The following is a 21,610-nucleotide window of genomic DNA, read 5'->3' as shown; positions in this document are numbered from 1 at the left end:
TTATAGCCCTTTTCCAGCAGGAAAAGCTATTCCTATGTAGCAGAGAAACTCAGCATTCCAGAACCTGGGAAGCATTCTGTGTGTGCAAGATTTCTATCCTAGATTGTAAGCTTATTAGATTTCATGACCCCAAATTCTAGCTGGCCCATGAAGCAGGAAACACATTCAAAACAGCATTGACAAAGGTCTTCATGGTTAGCTATAGGATGTACATGACATACACATTATGTCCACGGGAAAAAATATTCCAGGCTTTGAACAACCAGCTCTGAAGCTTCTTGGATGAAGTCCTATCAGAAATCAAATAGTACTTGAACTCAATGATAAAGGTAAAAAAAAAACAAATCAGGAATGTGGTAGAAAGATATTTTTTTCCTAAAATACTTAAGATGAATGTATTATTGCTACTCAATCCTATATTATACTCTAGAAGATATTACCTAATTTCCTTTTCTCCTATCTTGTTTACTATTTGAAGCATTACAATTTCAATGAAATGTATCTTTAAAAATAGAATTATTGTTTTCACATGTAGAGATTTTTTTCTAGGCTTTCTGCTTGACATCTCGTTGGTCAATGTTTCCTTATATGATTTTAATTCCACAGTGTTTGCTTGATGTCTTGTACAAACCTAGCACTGTTGTACTTACAGTGGGTTTTCTTTGGCCCTTTGAGATATTTCTTGGTTTTGAGCTATTTCAAGTTGTCTGCTCCAATCACTCACTTTATTTAAATGAAGCTCCACTTTCTGATTTCTTGTATATTCTCTTTTTTAAACAAAAACCAGCTTTGAATTAATTGGTCCCTAGTGTCATCTTTAGTTACATAAATTCTCCGGTCTTAGTAACACATACTAACTATGACAACAACTTGTTTCTTGAAGCTTTTGTTTTTTGAAAATATTGAGCCCATAGAACTAGTGCCAGCTCCTAGAATGCCAGATGGAAGGTCTCTAATCTTATTAGAACTTAAAAAAATTCATACACATACATCTCTACTCTCTTCTCCATTTCTCTGTGTGGTTATTATTAAGCAGTAATAATGCATTCTTTCTCTGGTCGCTGTCTCAAAATGGATGAATGGAAGCTACCTCTCCTGTAGGCCTGTGGTTTTCTGGCTGGTCATAAGCAGACTGATTCTAGTTGGGAGTCTTTCTGATTCTTTAGCTTGCCCCCATCCCCACTTTTGTTGAGAGGAAAGATATTATGATCTACCCTATGCATAATGTTGAAAGCATGAGAATCAGAGCCAGTGAAATAGCAGAGAAATTATACCCGAAAAACGTCCTTGTGAAACTTCCACCATTTCCCTCACATAATGAGCAAGAATCTAGGACTGCGTTCAAACGCTGGTAAATATGCTCATCAGTAAGTAGTATGCTATTATCTTCCAGCCAGTGTGCCAAATTAACTATCCTGTAATCATCCTGATCTTGTTAGGTGAATAAGGACTTCTGGCATATTTATGTTTAAAACTTGAAATCAAGAAAACAAGTCTTTTGTGTGGGGATTTTGATGAGGGGAGAGAATTCCAGAGAAGCTAAACACAGTACATCTAGAGAGGTGTCCAGGAATCTCCAGTATTGTGAGGTTGACTGAAGTAGGCAGTACAGGTGTACAAGGGGTAGTGTTTATAGGAAAAAGAATCCTTGAATCACATTCCAAGGTAACTTCTTTGTACTTGGTCTTTTAAGACTTTTGGGAAACCATTATGGCTTGGGAAAGAAAATGAGTAGTAGGGTTAGATTTGTAGAAATGAGTCCTCACTGTGGAGGACAGCTGCCACAAGAAAGGGACTGGAGTTGTGGAGATGGGTGATTAGTTGTGTGAATGAAGCACTAGGGGTTTCAGAGCCAGGGGCTCACAAGCCAGGCTCACGTCTATAATCCTAACTACTCTGGAGGCTGAGATTTGAGGGTTATGGTTTGAAGCCAACGGGATTGAGCAAGAAAGTCTGTGAGACTCATCTCCAATTAATGCCAGCAAAATGTCTGCCACCAAAATGCCAGAAATAGAGCTGTGGCTAGAATGGTAGAGTGGTAGCTTTAAGCAAGGAAAAGCTCAGGGATAGTATTGAGGACTTGAGTTTCAACTCCCTTTCCCCCCAAAAAAATAATCTAAGGATTTCAGTGAGCTACCATGGTAGACAAGAAGGCTAAGTAGATTCCATTCCTTTACATCTATGGCCCATCTGGGTGTTTGCAATGTGTTGGAATTGATGTTTTCCTTGGGATTGTTGTGGAATGATGGCTTACAGGATGGCTAGCATTTTCCTATATCAAAGGCCCAATTTTCCATGGAAAGAAACACTGAGGACTTAAGTCCTTCTACCCAATCTCAATCCTGGGTGACGAGGAAGAGTGTGAGGTGAAGAGCACAGATAGGGCCTGTGTGGGAGTGACAATGACTTCCGGTTTGGATGTTTGAACTTGAGGCTGGTTGTGATGGATGCTTAGAAGCATTTGCCACCAGGTGCCAGTGATTCTCAGTCACATCCCAACTATATCCAGGTCAAGAACATAGGTCCACTGGAATTCCTGCAAAGGGATGCCATTAGTTCTGTGAAAGTTCTCCTCAGATGTTCTTTAGAGGGACTGAGAATCACTGCCTCTTAAGCTTTTACTGAGGCTTGCCTTTCCTGAGGAAGAAAGAGAAGTAGGGAACCCCACTTAAAGCTGACAGCCTCTGGGGTCAGGAGTATAGCCTAGTGGTAGAGTGCTTGCCTAGCATGCACAAAGCCCTGGGTTCAATTCCTCGCTACCACATACTCAGAAAAAGCCAGATGTGGTGGTGTTGTGGCTCAAGTGGCAGAGCACTAGCCTTGCACAAAAAGTATTCAATGATAGTGCCCAGGCCCTGAGTTCAAGCCCCAGCACTGGCAAAAAAAAAAAAGCAAGCCTCTAGAGTTGCTGTGCTGGAAGGAAGAGACCTTAAAGATATCCTCGTTAACTTTGTGGAACAAGGGGACATGCCATACCGGTCTTGGGTCAGTCAGTTCAGAATCCTTGTCTCTTTTTGAAGAATTAAAAAGAAAACCCAAAAATAACAACCCCCAAACCAAAATGAACAAATATGCTATTAACCTTTTTGCCCTTTGAGGTTTTTCTCACAGCTGGATTTCTATTTTTTCCCATTTTTTTTCATTAAACTATGTTCGGTGTATAATAAAATATGTGCACATTTTAAGTGTATAGATGAATAAGTTTGCATATATGTACTTGGTTCAAGCTAAAGAATATTCTGCCACTTCCTGGGCACTGATGACTCACACCTTGTAATCCTAGCTGCTCAGGAAGCTGAGATCTGAAAATCATAGTTTGAAGCCCAAGCAGGCAGGAATTTCTGTCAGAATCTGATTGCTAACCACCAAAAAGCAATTTCTTTGGTTGCACCCTGGGGTTGTCACCACTTTGACTTCTCTCTATATAAACTATCTTAGCTTATTATTGAACTTATGTGAAAGAAATCAGACATATGATAATGTACATACAATGCCACATATGGGAAAATCCCACTTCGTGGACTCTTTTTTTTTTTTGCCAGTCATGGGGCTTGAATTCAGGGTCTGAGCACTGTCTTTGGGCTTTCTCAAGACTAGAGTTCTACCACTTGAGCCTCAGCATCACTTTTGGCCTTTTTTCTGTGTATGTGGTACCAAGGAGTTGAACCTGGGTCTTCTTGCATGCTAGGTGAGCACTCTATCATTAAACCAAACTCCTGCCCCCCTTTTCTTTCTTTCTTTCTTTTTTTATGGTTTGAAACTGCCTTTACTCATATAAACAAGCTGGGCACATTCTCAAGAACCAGGGGAGATTCTCAAGAACTAGGTCTGTAGTAAGGTCCTGGGGCATTTGCATGCTAGAATCTACCCTACTTCAAGAGCAGAGGCCGTGTCCAGGGGAAGAACAGGTGTTAGTTCAAATGGATTGTGTCTGTGAGTTCCAGGTAGGTGTTACAACTGTAAAGGAAAACAATACCTGTAAAACAAAGCACAAGAAGACCAAGCTCACCAGCTCCATAGGGGAAGGAAGGGATGTTGAGTAAGGGAGAATTGAGAATATTCACAGGACGTACCAAGGAGACAGGCCAAGAGCAAGGCCCTGTTCTGACATCGCCTCTAGTAGAAAGAACCGACTCTACCTGAGGGACTTAGGTAGAATTCCCAGCTCTGTCTGTAAAATTCCAGATCACTAAACTTTAGTAGGCCATGTTAGACAGGAGTACATATTCACATCTAGGAACGTTTCTATTTTAAAGTCCATTCTTTATCACCCTAGGTGTCTATCTCTGTAATGGAATTGGCAAGGAAATCTAGATAAACTGAATCGAATTTTATTTACTAATTATTTGCATTTTTTTTCCTGAGACTGGGATTTACCCTCGGTACCTGACACTTATCTCATTGGCTAGTACTCTACCAGCTGAACCACGTCTCCAACCCCTTATTTGTAAATACTTTAATAATAAAACTAAAATAGCTAAAATATTTTAACATAGCTCAAAAGTTCATCTTTAAATTATATTTTTAAACCTTATTTTGGTCCATAATCCAAATTAAGAAGTTTAAGAAGTTAGAGAAACTAAAAAACAAAGTCCTAAGAATGTCTGTTAGATAAAATTTGTTTCAAACCCATGTAGATAGATGGCTTGGGAATTGTCCCTGAGCTTTATTTATTTATTTATTTATTTTTTGCTTAAGGGCAGTGTTCAACCACTTTGAGATGTAGCTCCATTTCTAGTTTTCTGATGGTTAATTGGAGATAAGAGCCTCGTGGACTTTCTTGAGGGGGCTGGCTGGCTTTGAAACATGATCGTCAGATCTCAGCCTCCTGAGTAGCTAGAATTATGAGTGTGAGCCATTGGTGCTTGGCTGGCTTAAATGATTTAAGGGAAAAATCCAAGCTCTAATAGCTGACTTACCTTAAGAGAAATTCATAGTATTTAAAATAAGCATCTTAAATAATACTCTCAGTGCTGTGGCCCAGATTAGAGAGGAATTCTACATTTTTTATCTTCCTGTTGGAAGTTCTTTTAATATGAAAAGTCATTCCAATTCTGAAATAGTGGAAGATAAATTGCTATTAATTTACTTCTTCTGTTTCATCAGTTTCTAGCAGAGTATTTTCTTCTGTGGTTTTCTTGAACATGTGTATTGCAAAGAGAAAAAAAATAGCTACATCTTGGAAATGAACTCCTTTTCTTCAAGGTCCTTTTCTAAGATCCACAGGCTCTGAGACTGCTGCCTCCTCATCTTGGGGGAAACACAACTGCCAGATGCAAACATTTCCTGAGATTGGCAAAAGCTCAGCTTGGCCAATGCGGAAGCCTATGCTAAAGCATTAGCATGGTTTCTGGTTGCTTTTCTTAGCCAATAAACACCTGTATTCTCTCCAGAAATTCCTCCTCAGATCTCTGCACAGATTTCTTTGAACGTTAAAGCTTATGACAGTGTCCTCTCCATCTTAAACTACACGGTCCCTTCACATCCTTGCTTTAGCAACATTGCAGCAGTACTCAAAACTATTCTTCTTCCTTTTCCAGTTGGTTTCTGGGGTACCACTGCCTTCGTATTTGAATGGGATTGTCATTCTTGTACATTCTCATTTCCAGATGATTTCATAATTGTTTGGTGACTCCTGATCGTCTATTTCAGACCTCTCTGTTGAGAAGCAGCACTGATGAGATTTGTCCCTTGTTTAGATATTTTAATAGCTTATAGCCTCTTATTCGTATTCTTATAGCCTCTTACACAGAGGCTCAAACTCTAATATCGAGAAGGTAGTTTGGATTCCCCTTGAATGCCATACTCCTCTGTGAAAGTTGCCCTGCTCATACAGCATCAACACCAGAAATACCAGCTTCCTTCTAGAACCTTCAGTTACAGCTTAGCTTCCTGTCATGTTAAAAATCTGGGGGAATCTATCTATTCGGAGTCACCTTTTATGTTTACACCTTTTCATGGCCGTCATTCCATTCATTTCGTTAGAGTCAGTACAGACTCTCTTCACTCCCCGTCTCTTGCTGTGGTTTGTATGTGATTTATCTCGCAGTGTTTCACATATCGGAGGCTTAGTCCCCTGTGGCAGTGGGAGATTGTGCCTTTAAGAGGTGGGGCCCAAAGAGAGGTTGTGGGGTCCCAGAGGGAATCCCTCTGGAAGGGAAAGCTGTTCCCTGGAGGGAGTTCTCCCAAGATCCAGACTTTCTAAGAACTTGAGTCTTTGTCTGGCTTCTTGGTCACTTCTCCAAGTGCATTCTGGGAGTCACCGCAGAAAAGGAGTCCTCCAAAGAGCTCAGATGGAGCCATTTGAACTTTCTCTATCCCAAACTGTAAGCTAGAAATATCTGTAATAAAGCCAGCTGGTCTCATTCATTTCTGTATGGTGATAACCAATAAACTCACGCATCTGTCTTGCAATCCTTTTTTTCTGGTAAAGGCAGATCTGATCATGAAATGTCCCTATTTACCATCATCAAATTCAAGTCAAGCCACAACTTCTCTACACAGAGAGTTCTGGACACTGAACCTTCCTGCTTTCCAGGCCTCTCTCTCGGCTCTTTGCAAGGAACCAGGGCTCTCTGTACTTCTTGAATCCTTTCAGTCCGTCTCCAGTAGTGTTGCTCATTTGGCATAATTCTGAAACAACCTTCTTTTCCTGCTTCCTGCATTTCCCTCTCCTTCTTTACCTTGCTGACTTCTGCTCATCCATCAAAATTTAATTAAAGCATTCCATTCCCAGGTTGGCATCCCTTGTCACTCTGATCCGGTTTAATATTCTCCCTTGGCACTGTCAGGCAGCTCACTGTCATGGGTGGCAGCTCACTTTCTTGTTCACAGCAATCACACGGGGACAAAAATCTTTCGAGGTCAAACCTCAGCTCGGCACTTCCTAGCTGTATCATCCTGTCAGACAATTTCCTTGCCCTGTGCCTCAGTTTCCTCATTTTGTAAAATAGAGATACAAAACAGTGCTCAACTTCAGAGGCTTGTTAGCATGGTGAGATAATTTGCACAAAATGTCTGGAACAAAGCCTCTCACCTAGCATCCCAACAATGCTGAGCTATTTTAGTGTTATTCTAACCACTGGTTTTTCTGGCCTGTTTTCTAAAACAAAACGGTCTTTGAGGGAAAGAACCTTGCTTGCTTGATTTGATTGTGGCCTCCAGCATTTAGCATAGTATCTGGGACATAGTAGACACTCAGTTAGTACTCACTGAAGGAATGAAGAAAGTAACAGTAAATAAATGAAACCAAAGTTTCAAAATTTACCTTTAAAGTATGCTAATGAGTAAGACTGCCAGTGTAAGACTACCCCAGTGGTATCCTGTGTGTTTTCCTACTTGTGCATAGGATGTTAATGGTATCTCATTAACTTCTTGGGCAACTTATTGCTTGCTGTTCGCGGAGTCAAGAATCTTCCACTCTCGACAGAAGGGTACAATGTAGTTAATTAACAGGATTGCCATTCTGGAAAGCAATATGTAAGCAAGCAGGGTAGCAAAATGCCTTTGAGACACACACACAGTGAAACAAAGTTGGAATTTCTATCAGAAAGAAATCAGCAAGCCTCAAGGTAAGAAAAAAAAGAGAAATTGCTTAAACACAAATGTGTAAGAGCTCAGCTATCTGATAACTGTGCACTGCGAGTACTCTCAATCCTAGGAATCCTGACAGGGGAAAAAGAAAAACTGAACTAGAGCATCAAATCTCTGAATACTGCTTATGGAAGAAATTAAACATCCAAAGACAGAAGTAGGTTAAGGTAGCCCTAAAATATGATGCTTAGAGGACAAAAGATAAGTTGCTTCAGCGTTATTAGCCCTCTGCTGATGTACAGCCCTTTCCTAGCTCATCTTGAAATCCCATCAGGCCAGAAGTGACTGCATCCTGGAGACGGCATGCAGGGCCTTAGTATTCATTAGAGAGAACCCTTCCAGGCCTGCAGATAGCCATCAGGCTTGTCTATTTCTTGATTCCCTTCTTTTCCCAGAGACTTACTCTGTTTCTTCCTCTATCTCTAAGAACTGCTTTCCATACAATTTTGAAGATTTCCAACCCCTTTCTGAGGAGACATCTTGCTACTTTGAGGCAACTCTTGACAAATAACTGATGTAATCACCTTTTTCATTCCAGGATCTTGCCTGGAAATCTTGTTTGAAATCTGCAAGACCCTGAAGCACACAGTTGAGACTGTTCAGATCTATGTGTTATCAAGTTGCAATTCTGATCAACCCGGATAAAAATTGCATTTCTAGTGGTATCATTTCTTTTACTTTCTTTTCTTATTTTTTGCTGGTCCTAGGGGCTTGAACTCAAGGCCTGGGTGATGTGCTTGAGCTTCTTTTGCTCAAGGATAGTGCTCTACCACTTGAATCAGGGTACCACTTCTGGCTTTTAGTGAATGGTTTAGTGGAGAGAAGAGTCTCATGGACTTTGCCCTGGCTGGCTTTGAACCCTGATCCTCAGATCTCAGCCTCTTGAGTAGCTAGGATTACAGGCGAGAGCTACTGGCACCTGGTTAACACTGCTTTGTACTTATTTACTTTGAAGAAGTTTTCTCAAATAAAGAAATCTTTCTCTTCCCTATAAAGTTCCTTGGACCTCAGTGGAGATGTAATGATGGGTGTCCAGTATTCACCACTGTGGGGGGCTTAAGAAACAGGATTTTCTAGTGTTAGCATTTATTAGTAGGTACAAAGGACTCTGAAAAGAGACCTCAAATCTGTGCCCATGAGTCTTCACCCACAGTAAACTATATGACAAAAAATATGTCAGCTATGACATGACAAGGTTACAATTTAACCTTCGCTGCAGAGTTTTCACGCTTTAGAAAGGCTCTGAAAATACCTCTGAAGACTTTACTCCATCAGAAATAGATGGCATTGTTGGACGCAAATGATAAGCAGAATGGCCTACTCTCTCCCCACGTAGTCTGCTCTGATACTCAGGCATGGCTTTACAAAAAAGAGGACATGAAACAAAGACAGGGAGAACAGGTCCTTAAACAGAAATGAGAAAATGGCTAAAATATGAAACTGGGTTTTTTTGTGCCATGGGATATTTACTTCTAAAATATGGCCCAACTAATATAGAAGTAAGAAAATAGTCTGATTCAATTAATTTTAACAGACGGAAGTGAAAATTCCTTTATATATAATTCCAATCCACAATTCAATAGTGTTTTAACTATTTTACGACAAATGACATCTTCCTGTAGTCTCCCTTTCTGTCATATCTGACTTAGATCATATCCACAATGAGTATCCCTGGCATGATAATTACAGTCTGCCAGATACTGAAACAAAGGTTCTACACATATCTATGTGCAGCCATCAGAACAACCCCGTGAATGAATATCCCCATCTTACAGTTTAGGAAATCGAGATACAAAGAGATCCAACAATTTATCCAGCATCTGGATTTGACCTTGAGAAGGTAATCCCAAAGTCGGTCCTTCTGCGAAGTTATCACTTCCTACTTTAAAAAAATGAAAGAACCCAATGCATCATTTGCACATCCACGTGTATGGCTGCACTATTCACAATGGCCAAGTTACGGACACAGCCCAGATGCCTGGCAATAAACGAGTCGGTCAAAAAAATATGGTACCTATGCACAATGAAATTTTACTCAACCATTAGGAAAAATAATATTACGTCATTTTCAGAGAAATGAATGGATTTAGAACAAATCATGTCAAGTGAGGGAAGCCAAGCTCAGAGAGACAAATGGTGCATGTGCTGTCTCATATTTGGAAGCTAGATCTAAGATGCACTGGGATATAATAAATTATACATGGCTCTGCATTTAAACACAGACAAGCAGATTAAAGGAGGGTAGATGTAGGGAAGGAACCCAAAGGCATAATTTCTCTGAACATCTAAAGTACTATTTGCCAAAATGAATTCCAGAAAAAGGAAGCATTTCTTTTTTTTTTTTTTTTGCCAGTCCTGGGCTTGAGCTCAGGGCCTGAGCACTGTCCTTGGACTTTCTCAAGGCTAGAGCTCTACCACTAGAGCCTCAGCACCACTCCCGTTTTTTTTGTTTTTTGGTTTTTTGGTTTTTTTGTTTTTTACTGAGGAATCAAACCTTGGTCTTCATGCATGCTAGGCACTACCACTAGGCCAAACTCCTGGCCCAGGAAACATGTTTGTTTTTTTTTAAGGGGGAGTAAAGGGAGAGAGGAATGAAAGAGGAAGGGTGAACAAATGCAGTCATTATAAATCCAAATCCACTTTGTAAAAAACCAACTATAAAAAGAAACAACTATATGACTTGTGGGTAGGGATAGGAGAGGGAAAATGGGGGAAAGCAAAGGAAGGGGTGACATTGCTTACCAAGCATTATACTCATTACACCCGACTTGTGGCATTGTAAGCCTTTATACAAGTCCTTAATTATAACAATGATAAAATGGACTCAAAGGGGTTGCTACCGAATGATGTTCAGCTGAGATTCTCTTTTGAAATAGTTCATTGCATAGTTTAAAATACAGAAGCATAGTGATAATTATAAGTATCAAAAGAGAAAATCATTTCACCAGGTAACCCAGGGAATGGATTTGGGCTAATTGTTAAAGCCAGTAGCATGATCCCTCAGATGAAGGGAGAGGGAGACATGGCCTCCACAGGCTGAGAGCTTGGAGGGACAATGGATATGCATTGTGGCCTTGTAGACTCTGACTTGTCTCAACCATCAGCAAGAGTTCTGGGTTTTCAACTATTCACTGTGAATTCTTAAAGTTGAACTGGACTTCTGAGCATACAGAGACCCACAAAGGCAATACTTGCCCTTCTTTTTCCTTTTATAACAAAAACTCATATTGTAGTATATTTATAGTTCAATTTAGGTATTATTGCCTTTTTATTACCTTGAGAATCCCATTCAGAATATGGCTTCATTCACTGTAGTGATCTTTCTTGAATGCACCACGCCACTTCCCACAGAGGCAGTCCTCGACACCAGGCCTCCTCATGCCTGTGCCCTCAAGGTCATCAGAACTAAGCAGTTTGTGCCCTCAAGGTCATCAGAACTAAGCAGCACGTGCCCTGGGCCTACATTGGTTCTTTTCTGTATCTTTGGCTTCATAAATTCAGACCCTGAATTTTTACAGAGTGGAAAGCTGAACACCCAGTATTCCATCTGATACATTTTATGCATTGGTCTCAGTTACACAGATGTTAGTATTTATTATTCATTTTCCTTTGCATCATTCTCCTTCTTCCTGGCTCTCAAATCTCTTTAATTGTTGCTCCATTTACCCTTGACCCACATCCTTGGAGAATTACTCTGTTAGAAAGAACTTCTCATGCATTTGCTTCCCTCATGTTATTTGGGAAACACATACCCACCCTTGGGCTTGTCTGCCTACAGCTGCTTCCTTGAGAGCATCCTGAGAACAAGAATCTGTATGGTACATCTATCTTCTGATCCTAATTCTATGCTCTCATTATTGGATACCACCATCCCAGTTCAGGGCAAGCCTGATGGTAAAAGTGACTATTCAAGCATCAACAGAGAACCAGTACTTACACTTCAGCTCCAGTTTAATGAAGTCCGTGTTTCCAAGATTTTCAAGAAACACTCCCCGGGGAATTAGCGTCTTGAAGTAGAAAGAGATGTCAGCACTTGTTTCTCCTTGGAACGTAGAGAAGTGCAGATAGGATGAGGGGTTTGGGAAAGAGGCAGCATTCCAGTAATTTCCTGTAAGGAGAAAAGCCAAACCAGGTGAATTTATACCTCGATTAGGGTAATTGCACAAAAGATATCAATTTCTAAAGTTTCAGGACCTTAATTCATAGCCTCAGAAACATACCTTTCACTTCCCCAAAGTTATATCCATGTGTTTGCACAAAAATTTACTTAGGCGTATTTATTTTTACATGTGATCATTTCCATACCAGCACAGAAAATTTACACATTAATAAAATAGTAATAACAATTATGGGTTAAGATGGTTGATTAGAAGTTTCCACCATGTAACTCTATGAATAAGATAGTGAAGCAGATTCTACATTCTTGGGGCAGAAAGAAAGAAGCATCAAGGATGAAGAAAGAGGTGACAGTACATGGAAAAGTATGGAGACATAGAATGGTGATATGAAGGAAAGTAGAAACAATCCACAACTCCACCCCTTCCTGGTGAAGAGGAGTTAAAGCTGAACCACACACTCAAGGTAAGACGGGAAGCTTGGTGACTACAAACTAGCAGACCTAGCTGCAAGAGAAGCCATGTAACACTTTTGAGCCTTAAATTTAGCGCGAGGATTTGGTGTGAGACTGGCCCCTTCTACACAGCAGTCTAGCATTAGAGAAGAAATTTCTTTTTATCCATCTCTATATTTTGGAGTGTGGGGACCTTGTTGTTTGAAACGGAGGACATTCACAGGTCAGGGACCCTGAGAGAACCTGTCACAGTCTGAGTGGGATATTGCCACCAAAGGCATTCATGGGGGTGATTAGAAACAGGCCTGCAGACAGCTTATAAATGGGGATGTGGGACCATGGAGGGCACAGTGGGCAGAACCCCACCTTCCATGTGGAGGAGTGAGACATCCCCTGTGGATTACTACACAGTCCCAGAGCCGACTCCAGGACCAAAGGAATGCACAGCCACTGCCTCACTGTCCAGTGTAGCTTGTTACTGGGCAGTACTGAGAGTTTGGAGCCAATATGGCTCAATTTGCCCTTCTGCATGGGGTTTACTATGGATTATGGAGATCTGAACTCCGTAAGCCAGTCATGCTCTCTCAGTCTCCTCTTTCAGTGAAGCACTTTCAGTGCTTGTTTGCTCCCTTCACTCTATGATATACTTGGGGGACATCGTGGTCTTGGGAACACCGTAGGCTGGGATGTTTGCTGTCCCTGGAGGGCCAAAAGAGGACAGTCAGGGGGAGCCTGCTGGCCTATAGGTGACAGGCTTGTTGAAGCGGAAGCTTCTAAAGTGAACAAAAGCCTTGATTCCAACAATATAATGTCGACCAACTCAGCCCTCAGCCCACATGCTGCCTTGGCTCCTACAGTGGGTATAGAGAGGAATCACAGAATGGTGCCTGGAACCTATTCTCACCCCCCACACCTGGGAGATTTTACTGTGAGAGAATCCTGAAAGAACTATCTGCAATTATTTGCTTAAAAAATAAACAAACAAACAGAATAGGGGACGGGAGTTTGGCCTAGTGGTTAAAGTGCTTGCCTAGCATGCACGAATACCCGGTTCGATTCCTCAGTTCCACATACATAGCAAAAATAAGCTGGAAGTGGTGCTGAGGCTCAAGTGGTAGAGCTCTAGCCTTGAGAAAGTCCAAGGATAGTGCTCAGGCCCTGAGCCCAAGCCCAAGATTGGCAAAAAAAAAAACAAACCCAGAATAAAACACAAACCAAAATGAAATGGCAAACCATAATTAATTTTTCTCTCTACCAATCACTATAGGGGTGTTCTAAGCACCCAGAAGTAGTTGCCACATAGAGGGCTTACTTTCCCTAATAACCCCCTCCCTGGGTCCTCTGGAGGAAGTTGTGGTTTGTGGGGTGCTTTGTGGGGTGGAAAGTGATGAGCTGAGCTTATCTAGGAGATATTGGCCTCAACTTTGGACCTCGAGGGAAGAAGGCATTGGACTTACCACCTCTCCCTTTATTGTCTGATAGAGCAGTGGCTTCCCCAGGAGAAAAGCCTCTCACAGAACAAACAAAAACCCTCAACCAGTACTCTCCGATTCTATTAGCATAGATGAGCTAAGGATTTTATATTGAGACCATGACGTGATCGAATCTTCACCACCAGGGAAGAAATTTCTTTTTAATGTGCATATTTCTGAGTACATTTGCTATCACAGTTGAAGACTGAAATATATGAGCTTGTTTTAAAGCAGTTGCTAAAGCCTGGGGCTTTAATACCAAATCAAAAACTGGTTTTGTAAAAATGGTTTTTTTGGTGTCTCTTTCCTTGGGAGAGCACAATAAATCAAGTAAGTCCACTTCATTAGTTTCTCTTCATAAACAAACTGTGTTCTCCTTCCTTTGATGGAAATTATGTACGTATGCAATAATACAACCAGCCACTACTCTTAAATACAGACAATTTTGCATTGGTATTGCTATTACTTAAGCCATAATGTTAAACTAAACATATAATATTGCTCTTCTTTGAGATACTAAAATGCCTTCATACACCCAACACCTGTAACCCTGGCAACTGGCATGCCTGGGGGCAATGGGAGGTCCCCACTGAGGTATTTCCCCATCCTCTGAGGTCACATCCACTTCCGCTGTGGTTACACCCCTCCCCCTATATAATCTCTCACTTCCCCCCATAAGCTCTCTTGCTCGTCCGACTCCATCTTGGGTGGCAGGAGTCTGCTCTTTCCTCACACAATAAACCCTCTTCTCCTGAACTGCATGGAGTTTCCTTTCAGCAGACCTTACACTAGGCAGTAGTGATAAGTTTATAGGAAGTTTCATGGTAAATACACAATGATAGGCATATTGACATTTTAAGTAGAACAAGGCAGCCAGTGGTTTAGCATCCATGAGCAGGAAAGAGTGAGAGAGGAAAAGTTTTAAAATGTGGAAATAGGACAGGTGAAGAAGTACTTCTTTTGTGCCCCTTGGGGCGCTGCTTTCATGACTGTTACTGAATATCAAAACCATGGATGCTGAAGATCCTGACATAAAGTGCAAACATATTTGTGTATAAACTGCATGCATCCACCTACAGACTTGAAGTGATTTCCAGATTATGTACAATACCTCACACCAGGTAAGTCTATGAGGATCACTGTTTTACTGCATTGGCTCAGAAATATTGACAGGAAAAGCATATTATGTGTTCAGAACAAACACATTTTTTTCCATATATTTTTATTGTAATTAATAAAAGGATTACATTATATTCACCAGGTACAAGGTGCATTACTTCACAAACATTGATACCCTTTCTCATGTTTTCGTCCCCATTTCCCTCTCCATACCCCTGCCCTTCATCTTGTTTTTCCCCCTTCCCTATCCGATTTCAAATAACCAGATAAACATATATACAATATATCAGATAACAAGGTAAGATACTGTAACAATATGAGATAACCAAGGGACAGCAAAAGAGATGAGAGATAATATAGCACATTAAGATCAACAATCAATCATTATATGGCTTTTGGTTCTGTATCCTGGAGGTCCTTTCATTTAGTGTCATACGAGATGGCCTTATGTATCTAGGTTTTGCTCTATTGTAAACCTCTGCTAGGAGAGCCCAAGGTTTCTACTGATTATGACAAATGAGGGAAACCATTGAGCCTATGTTCCTTTGAGTCTGGCTTACTTGATCTGATTTTTTTCTAAGTCTTTCCATTTCCTTACAAATAGGGCAATGTCATTCTTTCTGACAGCAGCATAGAATTCCATTGTGTATAAATACTACATCTTGTTGATCCACTCATCAACTGATGGGCATCTGGGTTGGTTCCATATCTTTCCTATGGTAAATAGTGCTGCAATGAACATTGTTGTGAGTGGATTTAGTATGTCCTTGACAAACACAAGTTTTAAAGAGTATTTTGGATTTGGAGTTGTTGAATCTGGAGATGGAGACTTCGAAGACAGGGTTGGTTGGTAGCATTTGAACTCCCTCATGAAACCTGCTGAAGGTCATGTGGTAGTTTCTTACTGCCTTGCTGGAGGTCATGCAGTGGTTTCTGATTGGCTTGCTGGAGGTCATGAGGTGGCTTCTGATTGACTTATGCTCAAGTTTTGTCTTACTATTTTCATTGACTTGGTTTTTGGTTCCTGAGGAATTTGTATATTTTCGGTATGTTGTTGAATGCATGAACAAGCTCCTGGGCTCTGGAGCTCTCCTAGTGTATTGGTCTCCCAAATAATAATTTTAGCAAGCAATACAAAAACAGCAAGTCAGCGTAAAGTTAGTCTAAAATCTCAATGATGTTAAAACGAGTGGAAAGAAAGGGGCAAATGGACCATTCTTAAGATTCCCAAAGTTTTAGTGATTTGTAATAATAATAATAATAAAGACTTGAAAAGGTCATGGCTTTTATCAGGAGAAAAATAGGCTAGTGTCTTTTTATGGGGGAAGAATATTGTATGATATTGGGTAGAATGATGGTTGAAGCCAGGTCACCTGAGCCCTGAGCCTCCTGGGGGAACACCTGGCAATCAGTATAAGGAACAAAGGGCAGACACAACCAGCTGCCTAGCAATGAAGGACTCTGGAGAAAACCTAGCTCAAAGAGGCAACCTCTCACCCATCAAATCCCTGAGGGGAGAGGGGGGATGATGAGTCCTTTGGGGCCCAGAGCACTGGCTCATCCTAATTGGGTGACTGCTCTTTAACAGCCTAAGAGCCTACAAAGATCAGAGTCCCCAGTGGTTCTTTAGCTTTAAGCAAAGCAATTCTGTCTCTTTAGGCTGAATTCCCAGGACAGGAATGTAATTAACATTTTCAAGTTTCAATCCAATGAAGCTCATTCTTATTTTCAGAGGTGGTGATGTATTAACTGAAGGGCAGCTGTCTAAAATGATTCTAGAAGAAAGGAGAGTTAAAAGTAAAACATGCCAGTATTTATTCAAGGGCCAGCACTAGTTATTCAGACAGAACTATCCCCCCGAGAGGAGAAGGGCAGTTCAATAGCTTATTCTAGTTTGATGAAACATCTCTACAGACCACGATTCCATTTGTTCTAATTCTATGCTCACTAAGCAACTTCAGGCTCATTCTCTTGCTTGGATGGGCTTATTCTCAGGAAATTCTGCCATGTACGAGCAGTGTTTACTGGGATCCTGGGAATGTCTGGACTGTTGCTTACTACCAACAATAGCAAAGCTTCTCTTTGGATTAGACAGGGAGGCATCACAGTTGAGGTGATGCTTCCACTCCTATAGAAGATACCAGAATGCCATCTATAGTTATCATTAAAAGCTCATCCCTTCAAGTGCTTATTTTATATAGCCACACTACATAATTTATATATCATATGAATACAATGGTACACAGAATTTATAAGTGTGCCCTTTCAGTGGGATGCCTACACACTTTGAACAACGATCGTATTAAAAGTAAAAAAAGCTTAGGGTCTGGACGTGGTAGTCTATGCCTGCAATCCCAGCTACTAGGGAAGCAGCAATAGGAGAAAGTTGGACTCAGGAAAGCCTTGGATAGAAAATGTATCTAACAAATAACTAAACACAAAACAGCATTATTCATTGCTCAAGTGCTAAGAGGCCTCTTTAGCAAGCATGAGGCTCAGAATTCAAACCCTAGTACAGCCCAAAAGGACAAAAAAAAGGATGTTGTTGCTATAGACTCACATAGCCCTCTCTGAGACTTTTTCTGAAGAATCTTTTGCCCAGCTGCTAGGATTTTGTGTTACAGAGAAAAAAAAATATCAGGAGAGAGCTTTCCCAGCATTTACTGCACAATCAGGGAACTTGTAGAATTATTATTGTTTGTTTATATTGCTCCCAACTGGCTATCAACTTCTTGAAAGCTGAGATAAAACTATTTCATTTCTGTAACCTTTGCCATCTAGTAAATGATTGTCAAACAACTGGATAACTAATAAATTGCTCTTCTTATTTATATCCCAAACTACTTCATATGCTAAGTCTTCACGGCACAAAAATGTGTTTTATAAGTAACCTGAGTATTGAAGATGCTAAATAAATAGAAATAACAGTGACTGTAGCTTTGGAACATACAAATAACTGGCCACTACTTCCCCTAGCTCACCATAATTTTCCTCATCCATGACTTTATTTCTGTTATTCCCTGGAGACTTCATTGAACAATGCCATGAATTGGCAAGACTGATGGCCCTGTAACTGTAAGGTTATCAGGAGAGCTGCAATTTGTACGTGCTATCAAGGTCAATAAAGCCCAGTGGATGAGAATATCAAGTTGGAAATAAGTTTCCCTGTGTGGCAGGGACTCACAGCCGGGTGGTAGAGAGGGTTTCATGGACAGGCAGAAGGCTTAGAAGCTGAGAGAGGAGGGAGGATGCAGAACAGAAATAAGCAAGCATGGAAGAACCAGTCAACAGTAACAGAGTCATGAGACTGGGAGAATGTGCTGGGGAACCAGACCCAGGCTGGGATCTGAGGTCCAGTCACAATGGTTAGGATGACACTGAAGGCTCCTCAAGCCTGCAAACGAATCCGTCATGTGAGAAGCTCTCTGGACATGGCCTGGCTTATCCTAAGTTTGGGGAAGAACCAAAAGGTACCTCTGGCCAAGTCGCTGAAGTTCAGCATCCCAGCCAACTCAATCTTCACCCCGTGTACCTTAATCTGACCAATGAGTATTTAGTCCAGTATTCTTAGGGGATTTCACAACCACCTAGCAGCCATGTTGTTTCTCCCCCCCCCAGCAGTGACTTCTTCATCCCCCTGTGCCCATCTGGAGTAGTTGTTCTCTGAGCTTCCTCGGGCCCTTTCTATACATTACTGCAGAGACTTCCTGCTGTGATATTCTGTTCCCCAATTTCAGGATCCTATGGCTTTCTTTCGCTGGGTGTTCATGTGCATTTTCTTGGAGCATCGCCTCAGTATATATTTGAGAAAAGGGATATTTAAGTTGGATTTTCCAAACCATTGTGTTCTCCTGCAGGGTCATTATTTTACTTTCACATCGAGTTGAAAAACTCCAGAAGGAAACTTGTCAAGCTGTCAGGACTTCTACTGAGACAGTTAATGCCTGCTGTACCTGGTGGGCCTCTCTCTCTCTCTCTCTCTCTCTCTCTCTCTCTCTCTCTCTCTCTCTCTCTTTCTCTCTCACACACACACACACGTATGCATGCCTACACACAAAACAATACATTATTTCTTTTTGGAAACTTTCAGAATCTTTTCTTTATCTCTTTTAATTGAAATTTCATAGGTTTGTCTTACTTTGGACTTTATAGCCCAATCAGCTCTGGAACTTTAATAATCTCCCTGACTCTTCCTTCTCAAACACCCATTAGGTTTAGGTTTATCTTTTTCTTTGCGTTTCACTTCTTTGGGTGTTCTTTCAACATTGTTTTCAATCTTACAATGACATCCTAAGTTCGGTTACATGCTTTCAATTTCCAGCTTCCTGTTGGTTGTTTTCCTTGTAGCACTCTGTCCTAGTTCCCTTCCACTTTTATGCTACGATATTTCAGCGTTCTATCTAAGGGAATATTGCTTTAATTTTCAAAAGCTTTCTTCTGCTTCCTGTTTTGTCTCTTTCACCATGATTCTTTGCTGGCTCTCCCCAAGCTCACACTGAAGAGAGAAGGACTAAAACCAGCTGGAAGGTGTGACGTGTGTGTCAGCGATGGTGAAGTTGCTTGTCATTGCATTTCTCTACAACATGGAGAACACCCGTTGTCACTGAACATCCTTCAGTTTGTGACTTATTTTTGGTGGCAGATTCTTCAGTTTCTCAGCATCTTCTAGTTTTCTCATGAGGAATACCTATGTGTCCATCAAACCCCGAAGAGAAACTCCAAGGGGGAAGGCTGAGCAATATCTCAACCTTGTTAGAAGTATTTTTACACCTTTAGGATTTTTATTAGGGTGTTTATTATGGTTTTGATTTGAAGTGTCTTTCGAAAAGGTTTATGTATTGGAGACTTGATTCCCAAGGCAATGTTCAGAGGTGGGCTTTGGGGGAGAGACTGAATCATGAGGGTTCTGGCCTAACCAACAGATCAGTTCATTGATGGATTCATACTTGAATAAAGTCCTGAGCAGAGGTCAGAGCTGTGTGAGGTGGGCTTTCCTGGAGGAAGTGGCTCCCTGAGGGCATGCCTTGCAATGGGCTATCTTGAGCTCCACTCTTGCTGTCTTTCTCTTCTTCCTGGCCATCACGAGCAGGGTGGCCTCCTCTGTGACAGGTTCCCCCCACTCTGCTACGTACTGTTCCCCACAACCATGAGCCCAGCCGACTATGGACTAAAGCCCAATGAACATGGCTTCCGCAAAGTGATTTCCCTCAGGTACTTGATCACGATGACCGAAAGGTAATGAACACAGCCTTTCTCTCCCATTTTTCTTGGTGTCTGCTGTTGAAAGCTTCAGAAAACTCTGGCATCCTCCTTCGTTGCTGGCTGGCCAGAGAAAGTGGTCCAATGATCTGATGACCCCACTTTCACTCAGCCCTTTGAAGGCCCCAGTTCCTGGGCCACATTGAGTTTTGCAGCTTGCAAGCAATGTGGCTGTACAGGTTTTCCCTGACTAGTGGTCATGAAGCACTGAACTGACTGTGCTGAAATCCTTCCTGGAGAAGGAAGGGAAAGAGGGAGCACAGAGGGAGATCACCACCTATGTGGGAGCCACAAAAGAACCTCCAGGGCCTTGGTAGTAGTGGCCTCAACAGAGATCAGGAGGAAAGGAGGTGGTTGGGGCCCTTCAGATGGCAGGACATGGGTTCTGGGGCTGTTTTGGCCTGTTTGCCACTTGTAAGTTGCTGTGTGCTGCTTTCTTGTGTATCTGTGGGGTTTGGTGGGTTGGTCCCCAATCTGACTGTACTGACTCACCACTGGGTAACTTTGGACTGGTGTCTGGGTCTCCCTAGGAGGAAGTCTCCTCAGTTGGATAGCAGATTATCAATGGTGCCTCATTTCTAGGGCATGCTTGGCCTTTCAGAGATACTTCATGAATACATGAATAGACAGCTGCGTGCACAACCAACTCTCACTGGATGTTACTGACTGATCTAAAACTACCGGAGTCACTTTTGTCACCCTAGACAAAGCTGTTGTGTGCTGTTTCTTGATCTCCTAAAAGATTAAAAAAATTCCACTTATAACGCAAGAATGAGAGTTAGGGTTGAGCACTGGTAACATGTTTTTGCAAAGTAGCTACTAAATAAAATTGATGATGAGAAAGGCAAGTGGAGGGTTAAGACGGTAGAGAAACTCTGGCGATAGAAATCATTTTACTTGTGTCCTGGCTGCCAGAGAGAACTGCAGAACTACCAGCAGAGATGTACCTGGCCCCTGAGGTCATTGGGAATGGGGAGAGGCAGTGGTACCGGGTAGAGGAGAGGGCAGAGGCTCTCTGGGCAGAGTCTGGGGATGGAAAGGCCTGCTGTGGCAACTTCAGCTACTGATGGTCTTGTCTATCTTCTCCTGAGGACAGCCATTTCCTCAAGCTGCCAAGTGGCCAGAATTTGAACCTTACTGACAAGTGTCTCCATACATTCTGCTTTCAATGGCCAGCACTTTCCAATGCAAATACCAGCTTGGAAGAGACTAATTACTCTGAAAATTATTAGTGACTCAAAGGTTAAAATTTGAGTATTCATTCTGTTATGCAATGAGCGTTCCATTGTTTAGTAGGAACGGGGTGCTATTTACAAGAAGCCAGATGGCTTCATTTGCATGCATGCTTGATTCTATTTGTAGAGGTCTGCTTAAGAGTAGGGAAAAAAAAAACCTTCCTCCCTTCATTAAACCATTTTTTTGTGTGCATTCAAGTTTGGAAAGAGTAGCATTGGTCAGCCTTAACTTTATGCTTCTGGACAAGCTATCCTCAGAATGGAGGGCTGCAGCTGACGAGGGCTTCTCTGGACTTGAGATTGTATCTGTCTGCTGCATTCCATCCTTGGAGGCAAGCCCTTGTCATGGCTGCAGCCCCAAA

General features: G+C 41.6%; 1 protein-coding gene across 1 annotated transcript in view; it reads right to left on the bottom strand.

Annotated features, from left to right (window-relative positions):
* Positions 1–21,610, bottom strand: part of Cntnap2 (contactin associated protein 2) — a 1,438,942-nt gene that overhangs the window by 46,813 nt on the left and 1,370,519 nt on the right. The window contains exon 16 of the mRNA XM_090332259.1: positions 11,531–11,701. Within this exon, the coding sequence (XP_090188385.1) occupies positions 11,531–11,701 (171 nt within the window). The remainder of the gene's footprint in view (positions 1–11,530; positions 11,702–21,610) is intronic.

This window comes from Megascapheus bottae, chromosome 5 (assembly GCF_031878675.1).
Source record: "Megascapheus bottae isolate mThoBot1 chromosome 5, mThoBot2.hap1, whole genome shotgun sequence".
Classification (NCBI taxonomy): Eukaryota; Metazoa; Chordata; class Mammalia; order Rodentia; family Geomyidae; genus Megascapheus; species Megascapheus bottae.
This window is presented reverse-complemented; position numbering and strand designations above follow the sequence as displayed.